This window comes from Ammospiza caudacuta, chromosome 16, assembly GCF_027887145.1.
Source record: "Ammospiza caudacuta isolate bAmmCau1 chromosome 16, bAmmCau1.pri, whole genome shotgun sequence".
Classification (NCBI taxonomy): Eukaryota; Metazoa; Chordata; class Aves; order Passeriformes; family Passerellidae; genus Ammospiza; species Ammospiza caudacuta.
Window position 1 is genome coordinate 2067471 of NC_080608.1, and position 26147 is coordinate 2093617.

Here is a 26147-nt window from a genome sequence, read left to right on the forward strand (position 1 = left end):
GAATAGGAATGGAATGGGAAGGGAAATGGGAATGGGGAATGGGAGTGGGAATGGCAATGGTAATGGGAAGGGGAATGGGGAATGGGAGTGGAAATGGAAATGGGAATGGGGAATGGGAATGGGGGTGGAAATGGGAATGAGGCACCGGGCACTGCTGGGATGGGCTGCAGGAGGAGCACAGGGATGGGGAAGCAGGAGCAGAGCAGATCCAAGGGGATCCAAGGGGATCTTGGCTCCTCCTGAGCTGCCCTGAGCCATGGGTTCAGCTTGCAGCCGACTCAGCACCAGCTCCGCCAGGGCTGCAGGCACTGGGCAGCTCCGGGATGCTCCTGGCATTCCTGGGATGCTCCTGGCAGCCCCGGCAGGGATGGAGGTGGCACTGGAGAAGAGCCACGATGGCCCCGCACCTCCCGAGCATTCCTCGCTGCCGGCAGTGCGGGAGAGGGGAGGGGAGCGGGGAGGAGCGGGGGAGGGAGCGCCTGATGAGGAATCCGGGAATGGGAGGCAGACAGAAAAACTAATCGGGGATGATTGAGGGAGAGCAGGAGGATGAGTGAAAGATTGAGACAGAGTGATAAAGAATATGTCAGACGGACAGGAAAACTAATAAAGAATAATAACAGCCCCTGGCCCTGTGCAGCGCCTGCACCCGCCTCGGGCTGAGCGGGGAGGGGGGACAGGCTGGGTGTGACAGCCACCCCTGCCCTGGGGACACGGGGACATGCTCTGTGTGTGTGTGTGTGTGTGTGTGTGACACCCACCCCTGCCCAGGACACACAACTGGTCCGGCACAGACCAGCTCTGGTAGCTCAGCCTTGCACTCACAGCCGTGTTGGTGCCCCTGGGAGGAGGATGGGGGTGTGTGTGGGTGTGCAAACCCGGGTGGCACTGTCCCCCCACTTGTCACGGTCCCCAGCTGCTGGGGACACATCCAGCCCAGCCCAGGAGGAGAGGGGCACACCCAGATGGCCAGCTCAGCATGCAGGACCCCACAGAGCCCTTCCCTTCCCTTCCCTTCCCTTCCCTTCCCTTCCCTTCCCTTCCCTTCCCTTCCCTTCCCTTCCCTTCCCTTCCCTTCCCTTCCCTTCCCTTCCCTTCCCTTCCCTTCCCTTCCCTTCCCTTCCCTTCCCTTCCCTTCCCTTCCCTTCCCTTCCCTCTGCCCTGTGCCTGCAGGGTAACACCACAGTTGGTTATGGGGCATTCCTCGATGTTATCACAGCACTAATTAATCACTGGCCCTGATGGTTTTCCTGTGGGATCCTTCTGTGCTTCCCAGAAAGCCAAAGTGTCCCTGCAGTGCTGGAGCTGTGACAGGGCTGCTGCAAACAGGGAGCTGAGCAGGGGCTGCATGTCCAACCTCTTTTAAAACCTCCTTTTTAAAGGTTTTGGGAAAGAATCTCCTTTCTCTGGAGTCAAACCTTGCAGTGTGGGGTTATTTAGGAGTGTGAGTGGCCTCAGCTGTGTCCAAGTGAGATCAGAGCAGTGAGATGGGCTCAGGGAAGTAATTCCCAGTTTTCCAAAGCTGCCTATCCCCAGGAATGTGGGAGCTGGGATGTGATTGGGACCTGTGGGCTGAAGGACAGGCAGGGGGAGCAGGCACAGCTCCCTGTCCATGGAGCAGAGCGTGGTGGTTCCTGTTGTTCACGTTAATCCCATCAGGGCTGCTGGCACTAAGCCCTGGGGCTCTGGGTTGTGCCCTGGACCAGCCTCAGCTTGGGTGGGTGGGCAGGAGAGCCCTGACCGGGCTGATGGGCATCCAGGGGGGGTTAAACCATGGTGCCAGGCCAGCCTGGGCATTCATACTGGGGTAAAGGGGGGGCCTGGCACTGGGAGGGGCTGGGAGCAGGGCAGGGATGGAGACAGGGTGGGGTGAGAGCTCTGGGGATGGGGACAGGGACAGGGTGGGGTGAGAGCTCTGGGGATGGGGACAGGGACAGGGTGGGGTGAGAGCTCTGGGGATGGGGACAGGGACAGGGTGGGGTGAGAGCTCTGGGGATGGGGACAGGGAGAGGGTGGGGTGAGAGCTCTGGGGATGAGGGGACCGGGGCAGTTTTAGGTGAGAGCTCTGGGGGTGAGGGATAGGGACAGGGTGGGGTGAGAGCTCTGGAGATGAGGGGACAGGGACAGGGACAGTGTGGGTGAGAGCTTTGGGGGATGAGGGATGGGAATGAGGGATGGGAACAGGGTGGGTGGGACCTCAGGGGATGATAAAATGGGGACAGTGTAGGGTGAGAGCTCTGGGAATGAGGGGACAGGGACAGAGTGGGGTGAGAGCTCTGGGGATGAAGGATGGGGACAGTTTGGGGTGAGAGCTCTGGGGGTGAGGGACCAGGAATAGAGTGGGGTGAGAGCTCTGGGGATGGGGACAGGGACAGAGTGGGGTGAGAGCTCTGGGGATGAGGGATGGGGACAGTTTGGGGTGAGAGCTCTGGGGGATGAGGGGACAGGGACAGCAGCGTGGGGGATGATCAGCTGGCCAGGGAGGCTCTCCCTGTGCCGGAGGAGCACAGTTCCCGACTCTCAGAGCAGTAGAGCCCTGTCCCTGCCCAGCTGCTGGCAGAGCACCCCAGCCTTGTCCCCATCAGTCTGCGGTGGGAATAAACGTAGCCGAGCGTTGTGCTGGGCTCCAGCTCCAGAGCCCCCCGGGGAGGGGGCTGGGCTGCCTCTAAATCTCCTAATCCCCTTCATCAGAGTGCCAGACAAGCAGAGACACCGAGCAAACTGCCTGGGGCTGGGCCCCCCTGCTCCTCTGAGCTGCTGCAAATCCCAATCATCCTGCGGGCGATTACAGGGGCTTCTCCTGGAGCACAATATCCAATCTCCCCCAGAGGCCACTGCAACATATGCAGGGCCAGGCTCCGGGGCCACGCCGGGCTTGTCTCTGCTCATCCTATTAGCGGAGAGCCTGGCAGGGATGTGCCAGGGGAGCCGGGCACTGCCAGGAGGGCCGGGCAGCCCCCGAGCCTGCGGGAAGGAGCGAGCGGCTGCCCCAGCCCGGCGGGCTCTGTGCCCAGCCCTCCCTGCCCTCTCCATGGTCCTGCTCCGGAGCTTTCTGCTTCGGGAATCGTGGATTTAAACACATTTCGTGATTAAAAAAAAAAAAAAAAAAAAAAAAAAAAAAAAAAAAAAAAAAAAAAAAAGGTGGTGTCAGCTTTTCCGTTCTTGTTCTTTTGGAAGCTCTACCCCGAGCGCTGGGCTGGCTCAGCGGTGATCCAGAGCCCTGCTGCCATGCCAGGGGGGATTTGTGGCCATCAGCACAGCAGAAAGAGCTGTCCCATGGCTCATCCAAGGAAAATCCTCCCTGCTGGGCCCTCCCTGCTCAGGCAGCTCTGGGCAGGGCTCTGCTGGCTCACTCCGGAGTTTGGTCCAGGAACCGCCTCAGCAACTTTTTTAAGGATGCAGTGAGGATAGGTCAGGCTGTTCTGAGGTTCCCATGGGCTCCCTGTGTCCAGCTGCCAGAAGTGCCCATTGTGGGAGGGAGGAACTTGGGCAAGCACAGACGGGAATGGAGTGAGGCCCCGAGGGTGCCCAGAGCAGCTGTGGCTGCCCCTGGATCCCTGGCAGTGCCCAAGGCCAGGCTGGACACTGGGGCTGGAGCACCTGGGACAGTGGAAGGTGTCCCTGCCATGGCAGGGCTGGATGAGCTTTAATTTCCCTTCCAACCCAGCCCCAACCCTTCCCTGATTCCATGGCTGGGTCACTCTGTGGGGAGGAGATGCTGCTGGGATGTGGTGCAGGCACCTGCCCATCACAGGGGCCATGAACAGCCCTGTGCCCTCTCCCCTTCTCTCCAGGTGGAAAGTGCCAGAGCAGGATGGCAGAAGGCTCCCAATGAAAGCAGATAAAAGGAATCAGTTTCCTATGTGCAGCATAAACGTGACTGGAGGGACCCATGGCCACCAGGAACACCCAAGGATGTGGATTTAGCTGGGATCAGAGCTCCTTCCCCTCCCCTGACCAGGTGGGACAAGGAATAAGATGCCCAGAGCAGCTGGGGCTGCCCCTGGATCCCTGGCAGTGCCCAAGGCCAGGCTGGACACTGGGGCTGGAGCACCTGGGACAGTGGGAGGTGACCCTGCCATGGCAGGGGTGGCACTGGGTGATCTCCAAGATCCCTTCCAACCCAAACCCTTCTGTGCTTCTGTGATCCTGTGGCTACTGAAAATCCAGCTTTAAACCTGCCAGTGCTGATGGCTGAGCCAAGTCCTGCTGGGAGAACCCTCAGGAGGAAATGGTGCCACTGCACTGCTGGAGCCAGCAAGAGATCCCAAAGCTCATCCCCATTACCATGCAAGGCCTGGAAATGACCCTGCCAGGCCTGTGCAAGCAGCTGGACAGCTGGGGCTGCAGGTCAGGCCCTGGGGAGGCACAGGAATTAAATTTCCCGTCAAAATGGATGTCCCTGCCCTGGCACTCTCCCAGCTCCTGCTGTAAGCCGGGACCCAATTAAACCAGAGGTACCTGGGAAAGCCAGGTCACAGCAGAGCTTTGGCTGAGCCCAGCCCTGTCACACGTGTCCCCAGCAGCCACCCCCCACCCCTCAGGGATGGCCAGGAGCTCCCACCTCCTCCACCTTCCCCAGGAATGAATCCCCAGGGACTGGGCAGGGACAGCGAGGCCACATCACCCCAGGCACGGAGCCCAGGCTGGGACAGTGCTGGGGGGCAAGATCCCTGTGCCCAAACCCTGCAGGGCTATGGGGGCACTGAATCCCATTCTGAGGGTGCTGCTGCTGGGATCCCTGTGCCCATTCCTGTTCTCACCCACTGCAGAGCTCTGTGGGCACCAATTCCCATCCTGAAGGTGCTGATGGGGTCCCTGTGCCCATTCCTGTTCCCACCTCCTGCAGAGCTCTGTGGGCACCAAATCCATCCAGAGAGAGCTGTTCATGGGATCCCTGTGCCCATTCTTGTTTTCCCACCCCCTTCAGGACTCTGTGGGCACTGAATCCATCCTGAGGGTGTTGCTGGGGTCCCTGTGTGAATTCCTATTTCCCATCCCCCGCAGAGCTCTGTGGGCACCAATCCCTTCCTGAGATGTGGTGCTGGTGGGATACCCGTGCCCATTCCTGTGCCCACTCCCTTCAGAACTCTGTGGGCACTGACTCCCATGCTGAAGGTGCTGCTGGGGTCCCTGAGCCCCCCGGCCGTGCTGGCAGCCTCTGCAGCAGCCGCAGCATCGCAGCCCCTCGCAGGCAGCCGGTAATTGATGTGTGCTGCCATGGAAACCAGAGGGCTCCAGCCCGGCTGGATGCGAGCTCAGGGCTCTGCCGGAGGAGGGGAAGGCTTGAGAGCCGGTGTGGGGTGAGGGGAGAGCACAGGAACGGCAGGAGAGGCCAGGAGGGAACGAGGAGGGCAGGGAGTGGGTGGGATGGGTGGGACAGGGCTGGCAGAGAGGGGAAGGAGGCACAGATGGCATCAGGGAGGGGTCTGGATATCCTGGGATGGCTGAGGAGGAGGGAATGTTCAGGAGGGACAGGGAGGGTCTGGGATTGTCTCTGCTTAGGAAAACACCCTTTGGCCACCTGTCCTGGGGCAGCTCTGCCCTCTGTGCCAGCCTGGAACCACCCGCAGCAACCAGACCCTGTTTCCTTGGGATGGCAGCAAAGGGCACAGGGCTGCCTAGGGTTCCTGGGGACACATCCCTGCTCCCAGGGAGGGGCAGCTGAGAGACCCCCAGGCCCCAGCACGAGGGGAACCCCTCAGGAATGGGGGCTTGGATCCCCTCTGAGGGCCCTGCAGAGCCCTCCTCCTCAAAAGGTGTCCCTGCAAGGGGAGGGGAAGCTGAGCTTCATCTCCACAAGGGAACTCCAAGTTGGGAAGGAGCCTTGGCCTGGTGGTCCAAGCACAGCGAGCCCAGAGTTGAGCAGGATGAGGTGCAAGGCTGTGTGTGAGCCCAGCACAGCCCAGATGTGCCACAGCTGTATGGAACCCACCAGAGAGGGGAACAGCCCTACCCTGAGCCAGGAAACCTCCTGGGATCATCGGGATCCTGTGCAAAGGCAGGCAGGGAAACCCCACAGCCAGGGCTGGAGGAGCTGGGGTGGGAACAGCCACAAATGTGCCTGGCTTGGAGTGACCCAGGTGCTCCCTAAGGGTCTGAAATACCACAAAACCCCCGGCCATGCCTGGGAAAGGAGCTGGTGAAATGGAGCAAGTCTTCAAGGAGTGGTGGTGGAGATGGGAGGGGGTCCAGAGAACTTTGATGGGATTTTCCCTGATTCCCATCTTGGCTGGTGAGAGGTGCAGGCAGCCTTGGAGCTGGAGGTGTTTCTTCACTGAAATATTTGGGTTTAATAATAGAATCAATCACAGAATCATGGAGTGGCTTGGGTTGGAAGGGGCCTGGAAGCTCCTCCAGCTCCAACCCCCTGCCATGGGCAGGGACACCTTCCACTGGAGCAGGATGATCCAAACTCCATCCAACCTGGCCTTGCAGGAGTCTGGTCTGGGGGGAAGTGCTTTGGGGGCTTATCCCCCTTGTCCTTGTGCAGGAACATCCTCAGGCTGGCAAACAGGGAGCCAAGAGCAGGGCAGGGAGGCAGGCAGATCCCAAAGCCTCCCCAGATCTTTCTTCCCCTGAGGGCGCTCAGGGGGAGGCGTGGGAAGGAGCAGCCAGGCCCAGAAGCAGCCGGGTTTTCACACTTTTATTGTAAAGCTTTAGGAAGGGCTAATTACAATGGAATTGGTCATCTTGACAGCTCAGCAAACGAACGGAACAGGGGAGAACGGAAAGAAAGGGGCATCACGACGGTGTCATGCTCACGGCTCCGAACAGAAAGGGTTACAAGGGAATCAATTGTGCTCACAGCGCCCGGGGAAAACCAAGCCCAAGGCCCAAAGGCTTCCCCGCACAGGGAAATGCATCACACATTGAGCAGTACAACCTTAGCAAGAGGCGTCGCCTTAGACATAGGGCACCATCTGAAAAATAGTGGGGGGACTTTACTCTGCCATAGGATTTCTCCTTTAGAAAAGCTACACCTGCATGTACATAAAACTGTACAAAAAACAAGGCATCACAAGCAAGGAAATGAAATCTCGTATAAATAGAACCAACACTGAAGAGCTACAAAGGGGTCGCTTAGATCCTTCCCACGCAGCCCGCCTGCTCCCTGGCTCCCACCTTTGGTTTTCCCCCTGGCTTGTCCTAGTGCAGTGTGAGATACAGTGAACCCTCCTCCTCCTCCTCCTCCCTGTGCTTGTCTGGACTGGAGCCCGTGGGGAGCTGTCCTCCCCCCACGCGCACAGAGGCTTTATCCTTCTGGCTTATAATTGTGCAAATGAGCTTCTTCCCACAGCACCTCTTCCTCGCCCTCCCCCAGGACTGATCCCCAGCCACACTGGCAGCTTCCCCCCGGGATGAATCCCCTCAGACCCCTCTCCCAGGACTGATGGCCGGCACCCTCTCCTCCCCAGGCACCCATCCCCTGCACCCCTGGCACCCCATTGAGGCCCTGCTCCCATTGCCCCCCTCACACCCACCCAGTGCCTTGAGACCCTCAAGCCCTCTGCACCCGCAGACACCCAACTCTTACCCCACCGTGCTCCCCTTAAACCCCCCCAGCCCTCTGTGCACCCCCACAGGACTCAGCCACCCCCAAACCCACTCCCAGCCCCATCCCCGGGGACCCCCTGCGCTCCCCCCTCCCTCCCTCCACACCGTGCTCGCACTGAGGACCTCGCCAGGTGCTCCAGGAGACAGCACAGCAATTCCAGCCACAGGAATTCCAGCCTAGGGATCCCTCTGGAGACCCCAGCACAGGGCAGGGACCCCCCCGCCGGGATGAGGTGGTCTTGGACAAGCCCCCCTCGGATGTGGCTCTGCCGGGGGTCCCCGAGAGGGGCACTGGACACTGCCACTGCCTGGGCCCAGGGGAGGCGTGAGCAGCTGAGTTGGCAGTGGAGTCTAAGATCGTGGCCAGCGCGGCCAAATTGCACATTCTGCCCAGTTTGGCCCTGAAACTACAGAGCTACAATAAAAACAAGGTCAGGAGCGGCACCTGCTCCGGCAGCCAGAGCGGGGGAGCGCGGCCCCGCAGGGCAGAGCAGGAATCCCGGCCGGGCCGGGCGGGGCAGGCCACCGGATCCCACCGGGAAAATCCCGGCCAGGCCGGGCAGGCCGCTGGATCCCACCGGGAGCACCCCGGGCCGTGCGGGCCGCTGGATCCCCACCCGGAGCAGCAGCTGGAGGAGGGTCCTGCCTCCTCCCAGCCGGGGCCGGGGCCGTGCGGGGTGTGTGGCAGCGGTGCCACCCGGGGAAGGCAGGGCATGAGGGAAATGAGGGACACGAGGGACACGAGGCAGCGGTGCGAGCAGGCCCCTTTTGCCACCCTTCCTCTGTGCCCCGGGCTCGGCTGGCACCGTGTGCCCTCAGGGAGCCGTGAGGGGAGGTGGCTGTGTGTGCCACCGCCCCATGGGGGAGAGGAGCTGCTCAGAGCTGGGGGAGAGGCTGGGCAGGGGGTCCCGGCAGGCACTACAGCTATGGCAGGGCATAGCCCCAGCCCTGCGGGGTCCCTGTGCCCCCGGAGCCCCGTGCCAGCCACAGGAGAGCCGCCCTGCCGGCCTCGCTCCCTCGGGAAGGTGCCAGAGCTGGAAGCACAAGGGTGCAGCACGGCCCCTCCCGCGGCCCGGAGGGGAAGGGCTACCCAGGAATGAGGCGCGAGTCGCCCGGACCCCTCTGGCCAGGGGTGCACCCCAAAACCAGGGCTGTGCCCCGCTGCCAAGGGAGCAGCGGCAGAGCCAGGGGTGCCCCTCAGGAAGCCCTGTGAGGGGCAGGGGCTCCTCTGACCCTGCACGGGAGCTGAGGACGCCGGGGCAGCAGGAACCTGCCGGGAGATCGGTGGACCTTTGACAATGGAAGAGAAAGCTGGACCCCGTGAGAGTGGCCCTGGGGCCTAAGGGCAGCGGAGTCCAGCGGGCAGGGGCTCGGCGGCCCCCAGTGTGACCCTGAGACAAAGCTCCTCCTCACAAAGGCAATGGTGGCTTTACAGGCGGATGGGACGGAGGTCGAGGGCACGGCACAGCCTGGCCTCGTGGGCATCCCCTGCCCCGGAGGAGGCCCGAGGCGATGGGCTGAGAGCCGGGGCCGCTGGCGACCTCCCTGCCAGCAGAGGCGGACTGAGGGCTTCTCCGGACCCAGCCGGTCCCTTCCTGGGGTCATCCCCTCCCCGGACCCAGCCGGTCCCCTGTCTGGGGGCTTCCCCACCCCTCCTCCACCCGCCAGGCGCAGGGCCACCACCGGGACCCCCCACCCCCAAAGCAGCCCCCACCTATGGCACCGGGCAGTCCCTAGGGACCCTGCAGCTTGTGGGCACAGTGACAATGTTCAGAAAGAGATCCAGGCTGAAAAACAGCAAAGTCCCTACAGTCCGGCCAGGATGCTGCCCCTCTCCTCCAGCTCCCCAGCTGCTGTTTCAGGGACTGATCACATCTCTATTTACAATATAGAACACGAGTGCGGGCCGGACGCTGCGCTCCCAGGGGCTCTTCCACGCAGGAAACCATTCAAAGCTGGAACTTGCTCCCTGTGGTTTGTTTTTTTTTTTTTTCTCTTTTTTTTGTTTTGTTTTTCCTCTTTTTTTTTGTCTGCTTTTTTTTTTTTCCTCATTTTGTTTTGTTTTGTTTTCTCTTTAAATGTCTTTTTGTTTGTTTCAAGGACAATAAAAAGTTGCGATCAGGCAGGACTTCAATGTCATTCCTATAAGATTCATATTTACAGGAGTCTACAGCAAAGAGACAGGCAGCTGGCTCCCCGTGCTCGGGGACACTCCTCGTCCTATGCCCCAGGAACTCCACCAGCTCTGCGTGGACCTTTGGTACGTAAGCCCTTCTCTCCCTTCTCCGTGCCCTCCGCACCAGGAGCCTGCCCAGCCCTCCCCGGCAGCAGTTTGGGATGCTCGGCAATGGGGTCGGGATGCTTTTCACCTTCCCACCCACCCCCAGCCCCGGGCAACAGGGGGTTAAAAAGGCGCTCCTCTCATCCCTGCCTCGCCCTGCCCTGCTCTCCGCAGAGCCCCCTGCCTGGAGAAGCCGCCGGAGCCATAAAGCATCGAAGTGGAAAATGTTCCTCTGGCCTCAGCTCCCTGCCCCTCATGCCCAGCCTCACAGGTAGATCTCCCTCTTGGTGGTCTGGGCTGAGGGGGTGGTGGCTGGCTGGAAGTCCGAGGTCTGGGTGAGAGGAATTTCTTCCATGGGAGAGTCCTTGCAGGGCTCATGGCTACTATTGGAGAAGGCACTGTACGTGGGGAGCAGGCGGAGGTTGGCCATTTTGGTGCTGCGCTCTTCCGACAGTCTGGGGCTGCCGTTCCCGACTTGCTCTTGACTCCCTCTGTCTTGGTAAGGCACAAAAGTGGAGAGTTTGAGGGCGTTCTTGGGCCTGCGGCTGGGGGAGGACTGGCCAGGCATCCAGCAGGTATCGGAGTGGCCGAACTCTGTGCACTCCCGGGTGCAGGTCCCAGTCATGGCTACATCGGGCAGAGGCCGGAGATCTGCGGGGAACAAGGGACAGTAATGTTAGCCCCAGGAACCTCCCTCAGGAACCTGCCTCAGGAACCTGACCTTGGGAACCCCACCCTGGGAATCCTGCCTTGGGAACCCTTCCTCAGGAACCCTTCCTCAGGAACTCTGCCTTGGGAACCTCACCTTGGGAACCCTGCCTTGGGAACCCTTCCTTGGGAACTCCACCTCAGGAACCCCACCTTGGGAACCCCGCCTTGGGAACCCTTCCTCAGGAACCCCGCCTTTGGAACCCCCTCTCGGGATGCAGGGATGAGCAGCAGAGACTGGACATCTCCGTCCTACCCGTGCTGGGACAGACAGATGGACTCACGGACACCCTGGGAGACAGACCCACAGACACCCCAGGAGCTGAACCCATGGATACCCTGGGAGCCAGACCCATGGACATCCAGGAGGTGGACCAATGGACACCCCAGGAACTGGACACATGGAGACCCAGGAGCTGGACCCACAGACAAAAAAACGGGAGCAAAGCAGAGCAGGGAGGGAAACCCAAAGCCACAGAGAAACAGGAGGCAGAGCACAGGGCAGAGCTCCCCGAGCCCCTCAGGAGACCAGGATTGCACAGGGAGGCTCCACAGCTTGGATTTGCAGAGCAGGATATGAGCTGCCATACCAGGCTTGTGATCCCAGAAGGTGAGGCACCACCTGGAACCTGCTAAACTCCAGGAATTCCCATTGGGCACCACCAATGGCATCCCATGGCATCACTGTGCAGAGACAGAATTGCCTTGGACTCAGCCCCGAGACACAGCCGTGTGTCCTGGGCAGCATCCTTGGGCATCCCTGCCCTGCTCCCACCAGGCATTCCAGGCCACATTCCAGCCTCCCCTGGCACCCTCCAGCCAGAAGTCCTGGTCTCCTGTGGAGCCTGCAACCCCCAAGCACACTGAGGCAAAGCCATGCCCACCCCGAGAGAGGCTGGAGATGCCGTGGGGTGCCCTGTGGAGATGCCGGGGTGCCCTGTGCACCAAATCCCTGCCCCTGAGGGAGCCCAGCACCCCAGGGCACCACAGGGCACCACAGCTCCCTGCTCCTGGCACAGCCGAACAATGAGCACCAGTTAGACCAGTTCACATACTGGTGTCCTCACACACCAGCCACCCCCTGCCCCAGGTGTCCCTGAGCCTTGGCCAGGTGTCCTTGGCACAGGCAGCACCTGTCACGAGGCTTCTGAGGTTGGAATTTGGCACTTCCATGCAGAGCTGAGTGTCCCTCCCAGAGCCATCCCAGTCACAAGCCATTCCTTGATTTCTGCCCAAATTTGGGACATCACAGAGTGCCCCAGGACACGTCACTGCCTGCTGCCACAAGCAGATCCAGCCTGGTGCTGATGCTGGGGTGGAAGTAGGTGCTGCTCATGACCTTGAGGCTGCTCAGACTTCCAGATGTCTCTGTGGTTCCCAGAAATCCTTTCCATGTCTCCACCACTGTGGAGCTCTCTGCATTGACAGACTGATGGAGGGAGATGCTGAGGAGCTCTGGGGACTTGCGACATGTGGAACACCCCCTTCACACGGGACACACATTGGTCCACACAATTCCCTCATCCCAAAAGCAGGGCGGGCCCACAGGCGCTCCCTCAGCCTGGGGAAGAAGCAAACCAGAGCACCACAGTGGGGTTTCTGCCCTGGCCAATGCTCCCTGCTGCCACCAGTTTGGGACTGCCACACACCCGAGTCACCCTGGCACAGCTTTCACACACAGGATGCAGGAGAAGGCTCCAGACAATGCTGGGAATGCTTGACACCGGCATGGACGAAGGGGCAAAGTCAGCAGCCAACCATGGTGTGAGCACATCTTGCCCTAAACCAGCCCCCAGTGACGCTCCCCAAACCCTCAGCTGGGGGCTGGGGCCTGTGCCCACACTGCATCCCTGGCACCCACTGGAGCTCCCCCTGGCAGCTGGGACATCCTGGCAGGAGGCACATGGACATACCTGATGGCAGCCCCCATTCACAGCCTGCTCCGCTCAGGGGACTCTGATGAGGGGCAGAAAAAGGACGACAGCGTCACATCAGTGCACAGCCCCGGCCTCCACACCCCCTGCAGCCTCTGACACCCCTGTCCCCTGGTCCCCACTGCCTCCTTGGCCTCTCCTGGCCCTGCTCCAGCCTCCTGAGGCCGCTCAGCCACTGCTGCTCCTCCCTCATTCCTGGCTCCAGCTTCATCCTGATCCTCCCTGGAGCCCAGCATCCCTGGGAAGACTCACACGGGGACACTGGGAGCCACCTGGGTGGTGACACCAGAAACTCGGGCACATGGAGGGGTTGGGGCTGTGCACACACACAGGGATACACACATGGATATACACATGGACATACATGGACACACACACATGGACACCTTCAGGGATACACACATGGACACACACATGGATATATACACATGGACACACACATGGACACACATACAGGGATACACACACCTGGATACACACAGAGATGCACACACATGGATACACACGCGTGGATACACATGTGGATGCACACAAATGGATGCACACACGGATACATACACAGGGATACACACACATGGACACACACATAGACACACACACAGGGATACACACACATGGACACATACACATGGACACACACATACATGGATACAGACATGGACACACACATGGATACACACACATGGACACACACATGGGTACACACACACACATACACACATACATGGATACACACATGGACACACACACAGACCCACACATGGACACACACATGGATACACACACACAGATACACACATGGATACACATATAGATACACACACATGAATACACACACGGATACACACTCATGGACGCACACACGGGTACACACATGGACACGTACACACAGACACATACACATGGACACACAGACACCACACCCAGATCCATCCCTCAGGTTGCTGGCCCTGCTCGCGGCGTGGGGACAGCCATGCTCACACGGTGGGGACAAGAAGCAGCAGCAGCAGCACAAAAGCAGCCCAGGGGACACGGCAGGGCACGGGCAGCACAGGAGCGGAGCTTGGCAGGGCACGTCCTCGGGGCTGGTCATGCACCAGTGCCCTGTTTCCTGGGGAATCGCCTCAATTCTCTCTCCCACATGAGATACACAACCAGAGGCACAAGGGCTCTCTTTCCATCCCTACTCTGGGCAAGCAGAGAACGGAATCTGAACCCAAGAGAATCTATCAGGTTTTCCTGTCAGGACCACAGGATGCTCCAGTGGCCACGCAAAGCCTTGGGCACTTTGAGGTCATGTTCTGTGGTCTTTCCCTCATGTCCACATGGAATTATCGCCATCCTTTCCTCACCAGGTTTCCTCCTGGACGTCCTTTCCTCTCTCAGAGAGGCCCTGGTGCTCTGTGCTCCCAGGGGAGTGGATGGGAGCCATCCTCTCTTCCTGGGGCAGAGGGAGCTTTGCCGAGCCCACAGAGGGGACTGGCAGGACTGAAATAAAATCCACCTCTGCAGGGAACAAAGCTACGGAGATGTCCTGGTGCCAGCAGCAGCTTGGGAATGGCAGGATCAAGCAGGAACGCTGTGTTCAGGGTCTTTTATTCTGCTCTACCCATTGTCTGCTCCTGGCACTGGAGCCTTTTTCCAGCGTTGTCCCCTCACTGGCAGAGCGGATTCTGTGCCATGAGCCCGGAACGGGGCAGGGTGCAGTTCCTGAATAGCTGGGACTGAGGGAAAACACGACCCCATGGCCTAATTCCCAGCACATGCTGGTGGCTCAGGGACTCCAGTGTGCCACCAGGCAAGCACAAATCCCTCCTCGGTGGGAATTCTGTCCATGGATTTTCCCCAGTTTTGTGGGGTGGAGAGGAGGCAGGCCCTCACCTCGGGGTGCACAAAGGGTGCTCGGGATTTCTGATCCCTCCTCCACTCATAATGCACTTTTGTGCCTCTGAGGCCCTGGAATGTGACAACATTCCCAGGGATGAAGAGGATGGCCACGTCCTCTCTGGTATCAGGGTGTCCTGGTCACACCCAGTAAAGCTCTGTGCATCTGCTGTGTTTTCCTGAGCTTTGGCCCATCCTGGTTATTCCAGGCCACCAGACTGTGCTTCCCAGGCAGGGAAGAGGTTGCCTGGGCATTCACAGCCCTCACATCCTCCTGACTCCCCCCTTTCCTGCAGCTTTGCCTCTCTCTGGCACCCCCTCATCAGCAGCCTCAGGGTGTTTTCCTCCTCAGTGAGGAACCCAGGGCAGGAAAAGTTGGATCCCTTTGGTTTCTTGGGGTGCACCATTGGGGTTTTACACCAGGACACCCTCAGAGATACCAGGTTGGCTCCTCTGGAAAGAGGCACAAATTGGTGCTGCTGCTAATTACTCCTGTCTCCCTCTCTCCCCACCTGGGGCAGGAGCTCATCCTGTCACAGAGCTCCTCCAAACCATACTGGGGGATCCCAGCACAGCTCTGGGGCGCTTTGGGGACAACACAAAAGCAGCAGCCTCAGCCAGCAGTGCTTCCATCTCCTGCAGGAGATGGGCGGAGGTTCCCTCACCCTCTGCAAGCCTGGGAGCTCCCAGCAGAGGCTGAGCCAGCCCCCAGCATGTTTTTTGTGCCAGCCTGGTTTTTATCCCCAGCCTGGTTTGGTCTTCCTGTGTCTTCCACTTGCGTCAGTGCAGGGAGAGCAGGGATGGATGATGCAGCACAGGAGAAGCCTTGGAAGGGAGGGGAAGTGCTGGAGCAGCTCTGGGAGGGGAGGCAGAGGGGCTGTGACAGAGCAGAGCAGGGCAGAGGATGCAGAGAAGCCCAGGAAAGGGAAGCACAGCATGCCAGGAGGGACTGGAAAGGCTCAGTGGTGTAGGGAAATGGGGAAGGGGAGTGTGGGGAGAGCAGCTGGGAGGAAAACCAGATGCTTTCACAGAGCTGGGATCAGAACAAGCCTTCTTCCCTCCCTGGGGAGAACTCATCTAGCCAGCTGCCCCAAAAGCAGAGCCCCAGAGCCCTGACCTGTGCTGGCCCTGGGGACAGAGGGACAGACAGGGCCCACGCTGCACCCCGGGCTGCCAGGGTTCCAGAGGTCTGTCCTGAGCCAGGGAAAGGGGCAGGGCTCCCAGGAGAGGCAGCCTGGCCACCTGGGAATGCCTCCTCTCCCATTCCTGGCCCTCAGGGCTCTGCAGACTCCTCTGGGGTGCCTGGCATCACCTCCCAGCAGCACTGTCCCCCCTCCCTGTGCAACAAGGATTCCCTTCCCACCCCACAGCTCCTGGCAGTCAGCACCATTCCCTATTTCACCATTCCTGGTGCTGTTCTCCTGCACCATGGCTCCTCCAGGAACCATTCCCAGGAATGCTGCTCCCTGCTGCCCATGGCAGAGCTGCTGGTGCCAACATTCTCCACAGGTGCCACTCTCCCACAGTGCCACTCCCCCCAGGTGTGTTCCCCCAGGTGTGTTCCCCCAGGTGTGTATCCCCCACGGCGCACTCCCGAAGGCACAGCTCTCCTATGGTGCTGCTCCCTCCAGGTGCCATTCCCTGCAGTGCCATTCCTGGGAAATGCCATCCCCACGGCGCTGCTGCCTCCAGGTACGGGTCCCCCTGCAGGTGCCATGTTCTGTGCTGCTGCTGCCTCCAGGTGCTGCCCCCCCTGCTGCTGCCTTCCCTGCAGGCAGCCCTGCTGCAGTAAGCCATCTCCTCCAGGCTCCATGTTTTACACACTGCTCCCTCTAGACACCACTTCCCTGCTGAGCTGCTTCCTCCAGGCACCGGTGCTGCTGCTCCCTGCTCAGACAACCTTAGAAACAGCTGGGATTGTGCAGCCCAACATGCCATGTTCTTACACTGGCTAGCCCCATTGCTATGCTATCCTGTTCCATCCCATGAATAGAATCCCATCCTATCCTATCCCATTGCTATCCCATCCTATTCCATCCCATCCTATTATTATCCTATGCTATGCTATGCTATGCTATGCTATGCTATGCTATGCTATGCTATCCTATCCTATCCTATCCTATCCTATCCTATCCTATCCTATCCTATCCCATTGATATCCTATCCTATCCCATCCCATCCCATCCCATCCCATCCCATCCCATCCCATCCCATCCCATCCCATCCCATCCCATCCCAGCAGGAGTTTCCTGCAGGGAACAGGCCTGTGGCAGCTCTGTGCCTCATTCCCAGCACGTTTTCCCCTTGCCAGGGCTGTAGGGAGAGGGGAGCTGTGCTGCAGGTGGCTCTGGAGCCAGGATCTCCTTCACAAGCTCACAGACAAGGTGCCCCTTCACAGTCTCCAAATCAGGGAGGCACAGCCAGTGCATTATCCCAGCAGGGAATCAGGGAATGTTCTGGGCTGAAGGGACCCAAAAGGATCATCAGTCCAGCTCCAGACCGCCCAGCAATCCATCCCCCTGTGCATCCCTGGTGCCCAAAGGCTCCTGGAGCTCTGGCAGCCTCGGGGCCGTGCCCATTCCCTGGGCAGTGCCAGCACCCTCTGGGGCAGAACCTTTCCCTGGTGTCCATCCCAAAGCTCCCCTGCAGCCGTTCCCTCCTTCCCTGAGCTCTGCCCTGGGCTCCTTGTGCAGCTGAACCAGCCCAGTGCCCTCAGCCCTCCTCGGGTGGCCCCTGCAGAGCCTTCCCCAGCCCGGCCCCTCCTTTGGGCATCTGGAACAGCTTTGGGGCTCTGATGTTGTGGCACTCGAAGTGCCCCAGCCCTGGAGCGGGACAATCCCTCCCTGGCTGATCCCCATCACCTTTGGATGCAGAATCCCTCCCGCAGCTCCTCACCCATTTCTGGCCCATATTCCCGTGAAGACGAGCCCAGAGCTCAGCAATGTGCCCTGCAGAGCTGCTGGGGCGGGGATGTTTGGGCACGGAGGGCTCGGAGCCGGGAGCAGCTCCCGCAGCCCCGGGCTCCCCCCGCACCCTCCCCGGCTGCAGGACCGCTCCCAGCACCTCATCACCCAGGCAGACGGCTGCGGGACCGCTCCTAGCACTACAACACCCAGCCAGATGGCTGCCCAAGGTTCCCACCCTCGCTCCAGATGGCTCCCGCTATGGGAGCCCGACCCGGCACTGCCCACCGCGGGGTGACTGCGGCTCCGAGCCGCACCTCGAGCTCCCGGGGAGGGAACGAGCAGCACCCGCTGTTCCACACATCCCCGGAGCTGCCGGGCACGCACAGGCTTCTCATGGGCTCCAGGAGATGGAACAGCCCCGGCATCCCCCGGCCCCTCCGGCCCCGCTGCTCTGCCCCTGTGCTGGGCAGCACGCACAGCTCAGCTCGGCCCGAAGGGAACGGGCTCTGCACGCACGGATCAGCCCCAGCCCCTGTGGGACATCCCGGCACTCCGGAGCTGCAAACGCCTTCCCAGCCCCTGCCGAGGGCAGCCCAGCACGGCCAGGAAGGGATGGGAACAGATGGACCCACCCGGCTCGGTATTGCAGCACAGCTGGGGCTGGGGAGCTTTGCCTGGCTCCCAGGGGATGTTCTTCCTTTTCCCAGATCCCAGGGGATGTGTTCTTCCCTTGTCTGGCTCCCAGGGGATGTGTTCTTCCTTCTCCCCACTCCCAAGGAATGTGTTTCCCTTTTTCCGCATTCCCAGGGGATGTGTTTCCATTCCCCATTCGCAGGGGATGTGTTTTCCCTTTTCCCCATTCCCAGGGAATGTGTTATCCCTTTTTTCCCATTCCCAAGGGATGTGTTTCCCTGTTCCCAGGGAATGTGTTTTCCCTTTCCCCATTCCTAGGGGATGTGTTTTCCCTTTTCCCCATTCCCAGGGAAGGTGTTATCCCTTTTTCCCCATTCCCAAGGGATGTGCTTTCCCTGTTCCCAGGGGATGTGTTTTCCCTTTATCCCCACTCCCAGGGGATGTGTTTTCCCCTTTTTCCCTGTTCCCAGGGGATGTGTTTTCCCTTTATCCCCACTCCCAGGGGATGTGTTTTCCCCTTTTTCCCTGTTCCCAGGGGATGTGTTTCCCTTTCCCCACTCCCAGGGGATCTGTTCTTCCTTGTCCCCATTCCCAGGGAATGTGTTTTCCCTTTTCCCCATTCCCAGAGAATGTGTTTTCCCTTTTCTCCATTCCCAGGGAATGTGTTTTCCCCATTCCCAGAGGATGTATTTTCCCTTTTTCCCACTCCCAGGGAATGTGTTTTCCCCATTCCCAGAGGATGTATTTTCCCTTTTTCCCACTCCCAGGGAATGTGTTTTCCCCATTCCCAGAGGATGTATTTTCCCTTTTTTCCCCATTCCCAGGGGATGTATTTTCCCTTTTTCCCTGTTCCCAGGGGATCTGTTTCTCTTTTCCCCATTCCCAGGGATGTGTTTTCCCTTTTTTCCCATTCCCAGGGGATGTGTCCTTCCTTTTCCCCACTCCCAGGGGATCTGTTTCCATTCCCTCACTCCCAGGGGATGTGTTTTCCCCATTCCCAGGGATGTATTTTCCCTTTTTTCCCCATTCCCAGGGATGTGTTTTCCCTTTTTTCCCCATTCTCAGGGTTGTGTTTCCTATGTGTGCAGGAGGAGCCGCCTCCCTGCTGCAGTCACAGCGGCCACATCGCCACAGCAACGGCAGGCAGAGCACCCAGATGGATGTTCCCAGACACTGAGAATGTCCCTGCAGGGCTCAGAACACACTGAGGGCTCCCAAAATCCCCATCACCCCACAGCTTCCCTGTGACACCCAGCAAAACAAATTCAACCCCCCTGTAACAGATTTTGTGGTTGTGGTGCCACCCCCATGATCTCCTACCCCGGCACAGAGGGGCTTCAACCTTCACTGGACTATAAAAAGCAGAATTATTCCATTAAACTGCTGAATAATTATGTTAAGAAGCACCTAAATAGGATTACAGGGTCCAAAGGTTAGGAAATGCCAAAATTAGGATTGTCCAGGCAGCCTTAATTCTCCTCCTGCTTCCTGATGCAGAGCAGAGTCTCACTCTGGAGGGAAATATTTCCCCTGGGGTCCCTTTGTGGCTTCCAGGGAGAGCACAGAGCTCCTGGGAGGTTTAACAGGGAACGAGCTGATTTGCCACTGAGACTCTGCCCCAGAAACTGGGGAGGGTACAAGGAAAGGGTCAAGAGATCACAGAAAACTCCTCCTCTAAATAAAAAGGGGCTGGAGGATGGAGGGTGTTGCTCTCCTAATGAGAAGAAACAGCAATTTTCTCTTATCTTTCCAGAAATAAAATATCTGGGCACATTTCACTGGCACTTCTCAGAATATTTGGTACCTGACACACGCCCTCTATGAAAAATCAGGTCCCTGCAGCTAAAACTCACAGCAGCCAAAAGGAAAGGCACAGAATGAGCATTGCTGGGCAATCCCCTCACTCACTGTGCATAAAACAACACAACCCAGCTCCAGAGTGAAACCCTGGATCCATTCACATCCCAACCTACAGACCAGGGGCATTCCACAAATATCCACCAGAAATGCTGGGGAGTCCAAACCAATCCATGGAACAACCAAACCCTGTTCCAGCACTGGCTCCTGCAGCACCCAGGGGAACAACAGCACCTGAGGTTCCTTTAGGGGCACACAAAGGCCCTAAAACCATGGAATATGGGGCAGTGGAGCTCCTGCCCTCCCTGCCCCAGGAGCTGGGACAGGGGGAGCTCAGGGTTAATGATGTAAATCCCAGGGGAGGGAGCAGCACCTGCCACCCCCGGGGCTGCCAGCTCATGCATGCCTTGGATGCACATTCCTGCTGGCCAAATCCCTCCTGATTGCTCCTGCTTGCATTCCCCATCCCCACCTGCTCTGCTGATGGCGATTCTGCCCCTGGGAGGCTGGGGATGGCCTGTCCTCCTGCAGGCAGGGGCTCCCTGGGGACAGGGAATGGCTGTGACAGAGCTCTCTGGGGACACGGAATGGCCACCCCAGAGTTGCTTGGGGATATGGGAATGGCTGTCACAGAGTTCCTTGGGGAATGGCCACCCTAGAGCTCCCTGGGGACATGGGAGTGCCCACCCCAGAGCTCCTTGGGGACACAGGAATGGCTATCCCAAAATTCCTTGGGTACACAGGAATGACAGAGTTCCCAGGGGACAGGGAATGGCTCTCCCAAAGTTCCTTGGGGACACAGGAATGGCAGAGCTCCGTGGGGACATGAGATTGGCAGAGATCCCTATGGACACAGGAATGGCTACCCCAGAGTTCCCTATGGACACAGGAATGGCCACCTTGGGGACATGAGAATGGCTCTCCCAAAGTTCTTTAGGTACAGGGAATGGCCACCCTAGAGCTCCCTGGGGACATGGGAGCTGTCCCATGAGCTGTCCTCATGGGCTGTCCCAGAGCTCCTTGGGGACACAGGAATGGTTGTCCCAAAGTTCCTTGGGGACACAGGAGTGCCCATTCCAGAGCTCCCAGGGGACACAGGAGTGCCCACCCCAGAGCTCCCTGGCACACTGTGGGTGCCCTGTGCTGCCAGCCAGGGTGACCACAAGAGGCCATGCCAGCAGGAGCAGTGTCACCAGTGCCACTCTGAGCACTCACTGCCCTGGTGACACCGTGCCCACAGCCCAGGGGCCCTTCCCAGCCCTCTGGTGTGCTTCACTGTCAGCTGCACCTGGGTGAGGGACAGGGAGTGGCCCTGGTGGCACCAGGTCCTGGGGAGCTGCCAGTCCATTTTATCAGGGCTTGGTGACACACAATTGTTCTCTTACCCCATGTCCCCAGGTCACCAGTTCTCAGAGAATCCCTGGTCATGGTCCCAGAGGGGCTGGAGAGCTGAGCCATGGCAAGACTGTGCCCTGTGGGGCTGGGGACAGTCCCCCCACCCAGCAGGGACATGGCACAGCAGCAAATGCTCCTTCCAGGAGGAGCAAAGCACATAATCCCTGAGCTCTGAAAGTGCCTGAGTCTGTGAGAGGCCAGCTCTGATCCTCCCTGACCTGTCCCCTCTGCCCCGGGCTGGGGGCAGCACAGAGGGTCCCCTGCAGCCCCATCCCACCCAAACCATGGCATTCCACCCTGGCATCCCTGGGGCTGGCCTGGGCACCCTTCTCCTGCTGCATCCCAGCACCTGCAAGGGTTAATCTGCCTCTCCAGAGCTCCTCAAAGCTAATTAGAAAGAGCCTGGGCAAGTGTGGTGGCAGACACCAGTGCACTTATCTACCCACTTCCGGGGCTCTGCCCTTATCATTTAATTAAAGCTGCAGCCTGCTGCCCTGGCTGCCAGCAGCTCATCACCGAGGGCACTGGAGCTTGAGGCAGCTCTGCCAGCGCACCAGGAAGGGCAGGAGAAGGGAGAACAGGCCCTGGGAAGGACAATCAGAGGGAGAAGAGATAAAGGAAGAGTCCCTGTGTGCTGGCTGGGACTGGGGAGGCAGTGAGGGATCCCAAAGTGTGCCAGGCATGGGTGATGTGGGGACAGATCTGCTCCAGGGGGACCTGGGCACTGTCACAGCCTGGGAGTGAGACAAGGAAAGGCCTTGGGGGAGGCACTTCAGAGTGGTTCCATCTCACAGAACCCCCAGAGCAGGTCTCCCATGGAATCCCAGGATCACTGAGGTTGGAAAAGCCCTCCAGGATCAAAGAGTCCAAGCTGTGCCTGATCCCCTCTTTGTCCCCAGCCCAGAGCACTCAGTGCCACCTCCAGCCCTTCCTGGGACACCTCCAGGGATGGGCACTCCAAACCCCCCTGGGCAGCCCCTCCCAATCCCTGAGCCCCCTTTCCATGGGGAAATTCCTGCTGTGCCCACCCTGGGCCTGCCCTGGCCCAGCCTGAGGCCGTTCCCTCTGCTCCTGTCCCTGTTCCCTGGAGCACAGCCCGACCCCCCCGGCTGTCCCCTCCTGGCAGGAGCTGTGCAGAGCCACAAGGGCCCCCTGAGCCTCCTCTGCTCCAGGCTGAGCCCCTGCCCAGCTCCCTCAGCCTCTCCTGGGGCTCCAGCCCCTTCCTAGCTCCGTTCCCTGCCCTGGACACGCTCCAGCCCCTGCAGGGCTCTGTGGCCATGAGGGCCCAGAACAGGACACAGCCCTCGAGGTGCCCCAGCAGTGCCAGCACAGGGGACAGGCCCTGCCCTTGTCCTGCTGCCACACTGGTTTTGATCCAGGCCAGGTGCCCACGGCCTCCTTGGGCACCCCTGGGCACCTCTGGGCTCGTTTCCTCTCAAGTCTGATGCTGCTTTACCCACTCAGGCAGAGCTGGAATTTTGCTGGAATTAATGAACCAGCAGCGCACAGACCCTGCACTGTGTTCTCTCCCTGTCCCCCCATCCCTGGTGGGAGATGTGACCAGGACAGGGTGGCATTTTTGGGGTGGGGTGAAGGACGTCTTCCACTGTCCCAGGCTGCTCCATACCCTGTCCAACCTGGCCTTGGGCACTGCCAGGGATCCAGGGGCAGCCACAGCTGCTCTGGGCAAGCTCAGGGCATCACCACCTTCACAAGGAAAGATTTTTCCCTAATATCCAATCTAAATCTCCTGTGTCAGTTGGAATCCATTCCCCAATGGATAAACCCTGGGATTGCTGTTATGTGAAGGCCACACAGGGCAGTGTGGGCACAGCTCCCCAGGGATGTGTTCTGAGGTACATTCAGAGCACATTTTGGGACAAGCAGCCCCCAAACACCGCTGGCAGCTCCCATGCCAAATCCCAGCCCTCCCTCCCAAAGCGTGGTTAAGCTAATGGATCTTGAAAGGAAATTTTCATAATCACTTTGTTAGCAGGGCTGAGGCAGCACAGCTTGTTCTCCAAAACTAGCTGGAACAGCTTGGCTAAACCTCATGAAAAACAGAAAGAGAAATCAACCTGAGGGGAACCCAGCATGGAAAATTGAAGCTGTGGTGCTGGAAAGCAGCTAAGGCGATAAGGCATCAGAAAGGAGCCTGTGCAGCACAAAATGTCAGAGCTGAGGCTGTGCAGGGCAGGATCCTCACTGCAGAGCTGCTCCAGAGGCACAGCCTGGCTGGAGCCAGGGATCACATCCTGACCCCTTCCTCCTTTTCCTGCTGCTCCTTGTGTGTGCCCGGCACGCCCCGAGTGCCAGAGCTGTGCTGGGAACGGGAGCACCAGCCAGGGAGGGGCTGGGAAAGGGGCTCAGATGGGGAAAAGGAGGTTCAGGGGACACTTTGTGGCTCTGCACAACTCCCTGACACGAGAGGAAATCAGGAGCTGCTCCCAGGATGAGTGGGCTCAAGCTGCTGCAGGAGAGCTTTAAGCTGGACATCAGGGAACATTTCATCCCACAGGGATGGTCAGAGCTGTGCAGGGCAGTGGTGGAGCCACCCTGGAGGGATTTCAAAGCCATGTGTGTAGCTATGATATTTTGTGAAAAATCTTTTCTTTAAGAATTTTCCTCCTGAGAAGCTGAGAGGCTTCAGGAGCAAAATGCAAAAAAAAAAAAAAAAAAGCAAAATGCTGCTGTGGAATGCAACAGGTACATCTGTGATTGATCTCATAGACTTGTTTTTTATTAATGGCCAATCAGTCAGCTGGCTCGGACTCTCTGTCGAGCCACAAGCTTTTGTTATTATTTTTCTTTTTCTATTCTTATCTGGCCTTCTGATGAAACTCTTTCTTCTATTCTTTTAGTATAGTTTTAATGTAATATATATCATAAAATAATAAATCAAGCCTTCTGAAACATGGAGTCAGATCCTTGTCTCTTCCCTCATCCTCAGACCCCTGTGGACACTGTCTCACATGTGGATGTGGCACTTGGGGACAGGGGTTAGTGATGGTCTTGGCACTGCTGGGGGAATAGTTGGACTTGATGATCTCAGATTTCCAACCTTAATTCCATAATTCTGTGCAAAGGGTGGTCCTCTCCCACCCGCTGCTCATGTCCTAATCACACAAGCCAGAATTAACAGGCAATAATTGGATTATTTTTAATTAATTTTCAGCATGGCCAGGCCTCTCACCTCACCTACAGCACTCCAAGGAGCACCAGTTCATGCACACAGGGATTTGGGAATCCCAGCCTGGCTTTGTGAGTCCTCTCCAGTGTTTGCTCCTTGGTGGCTGCCTCTCATTGTTCCCGGGTATTAAAGCTCTTGTGTCAAGGAGAAAAGAAGTGGCGTTCGCATGTCTGCCTTTGAACAAAACCATTGTTCAGCTCCATCAACAATTTAATAATCCTTCCCTGGCAGGACAATGGATGGGGGGAAATGGTGGGCGCAGGGGGGCCGGGAGCCGCAGAGCCAAGTGCTGTTCCCGGCCTTTGAAGTCAGGGAGGTGTTTAAATGACAAAAACCCCACAAGTTTATGAAAAGGGCTCCTCTCAAGGAGGGGATCTGCAAACAAAGGGAACCGAGACCACTCAGAGGGAAGCAGAGCAGGGAGAAGGAAGAGCCCTTGGAAGAGAGTCAAGCCAAACCCCAAGGAAACCGGCAGAGGAAATGACAGCGTGGATTTGCATGTGGACGCTTTGTTTCCTTGCCACGGATCTTTCCTGGAAAGGGGAGCACCCCCAGATCATTGCAGCTCCCTTACAGCCTGTCCTGAGCCTGTCCTGCAGACACCCAGGGGGAAGAGGCAGATCCCTGCTGGAATTTTTGGTGGCTGTGGGAAGGATCAGGGGATGGGTGCTCAGTGCAGGGTGAGGCTCTTGGGCTGTGCTGTCCCTGCTGGAGGCACACACAGCCCTGGATCCCAAACCCAGCCCGGGGGAGCCAAACCCACCTGAAATCCATCACACAGCACTCCTGGGAGTGTTAGAGCAGGGATACAGCCAGGGAATGATCCCACATCAAATGGGGCCGTTTCTCTGCCGATTGCTCTAAGATCCAGAGACCGAACCCCTGGGCTGCCCAGCCCCTTTTTCTGCAGTGCAGCCGTGCCACAAAGCAGCTAAAAACGCTCCTTATTGACGCCTCAAACGCCCACAGACTGTGAGGCTGAAAATCTGCAGTGGGAGCACCACGGGGAGAGGGTTTGTGGCTGGCACGTGGCACGAGCAGCACCGGTCACATCCTCCTGTGGTGCGGGCAAAATTCACCCCAAAGAATCAACCCCGGGCCTTGAATTGCAGCATTTGCCCTCCTAATGTGATTCCCCACCAAGCACTGAAAGGATCTGCTGCCCTTATGGCCAGGATAAGGGAGAAATCCCCTTCTCAGATGGCCAGGATTGAGGAGAAATCCCCCTCTCCTGGTAAAGCAAGAGGGATCAGCACCAAAGCACCAAAGCTTCCGGCTGAAGGAGCAAACACAGAATATGGGGATGTTTAGGAACAGGACAGCCTGGTGATGGCTCATTTGGGAAAAAACCCTGATCCTGATGAATTTTGCTGTGCCCTGTGTTTGTTTTTAGGATGGCAGCAAGAAGCCCTTGCGGGAAAGCAGGGAAAAGACAGAAAATCGCTTCCGATAGGGAATATCAACCTCCAGCTACCCCTGGGTGCTGCAGTTTACAGGCTGCTGGAGGAGAGATGCAATAAAGTTTGCACCACTCAAGGAAGGCCTGCCAGAGGCAGTCCTAAAGGCTGCCATGAATAAAACACGCTTTAAAGAGTCAGCGAGGATTACAAAATCCTGAAACCCAGGCAGGACAAGCGGGATACATCATCCCCCCCCCATGTCAGAGGGAGATGTGCCCAGAGCACAGCACCAGGGAGCAGCAGGATGAGCATGAGATGATTTGAGTTTCACAATAAAACAGAGATGGATGAAAATTTCCAGAATTGGTCCACGGGCATAATTTTTTGCAGTTATTTTTCCAA

At 58.5% G+C, this 26147-nt stretch overlaps 1 protein-coding gene across 2 annotated transcripts in view; it reads right to left on the reverse strand.

Annotated features, from left to right (window-relative positions):
- Positions 1–9281: 9281 nt before the first annotated feature.
- PCDH1 (protocadherin 1) overlaps positions 9282–26147 on the reverse strand; it is a 55719-nt gene continuing 38853 nt past the window's right edge. Inside the window, exons 5-6 of one of the 2 annotated variants that reach the window (XM_058815271.1) lie at positions 12460–12502; positions 10280–10489 (exon numbers count right to left, since the gene is read on the reverse strand). In XM_058815271.1, the coding sequence (XP_058671254.1) occupies positions 12477–12502 (26 nt within the window). In that variant the 3' untranslated portion in view covers positions 10280–10489; positions 12460–12476. Of the gene's footprint in view, positions 10490–12459; positions 12503–26147 lie in introns of both variants that reach the window. The other variant, XM_058815270.1, reaches the window with a different exon arrangement.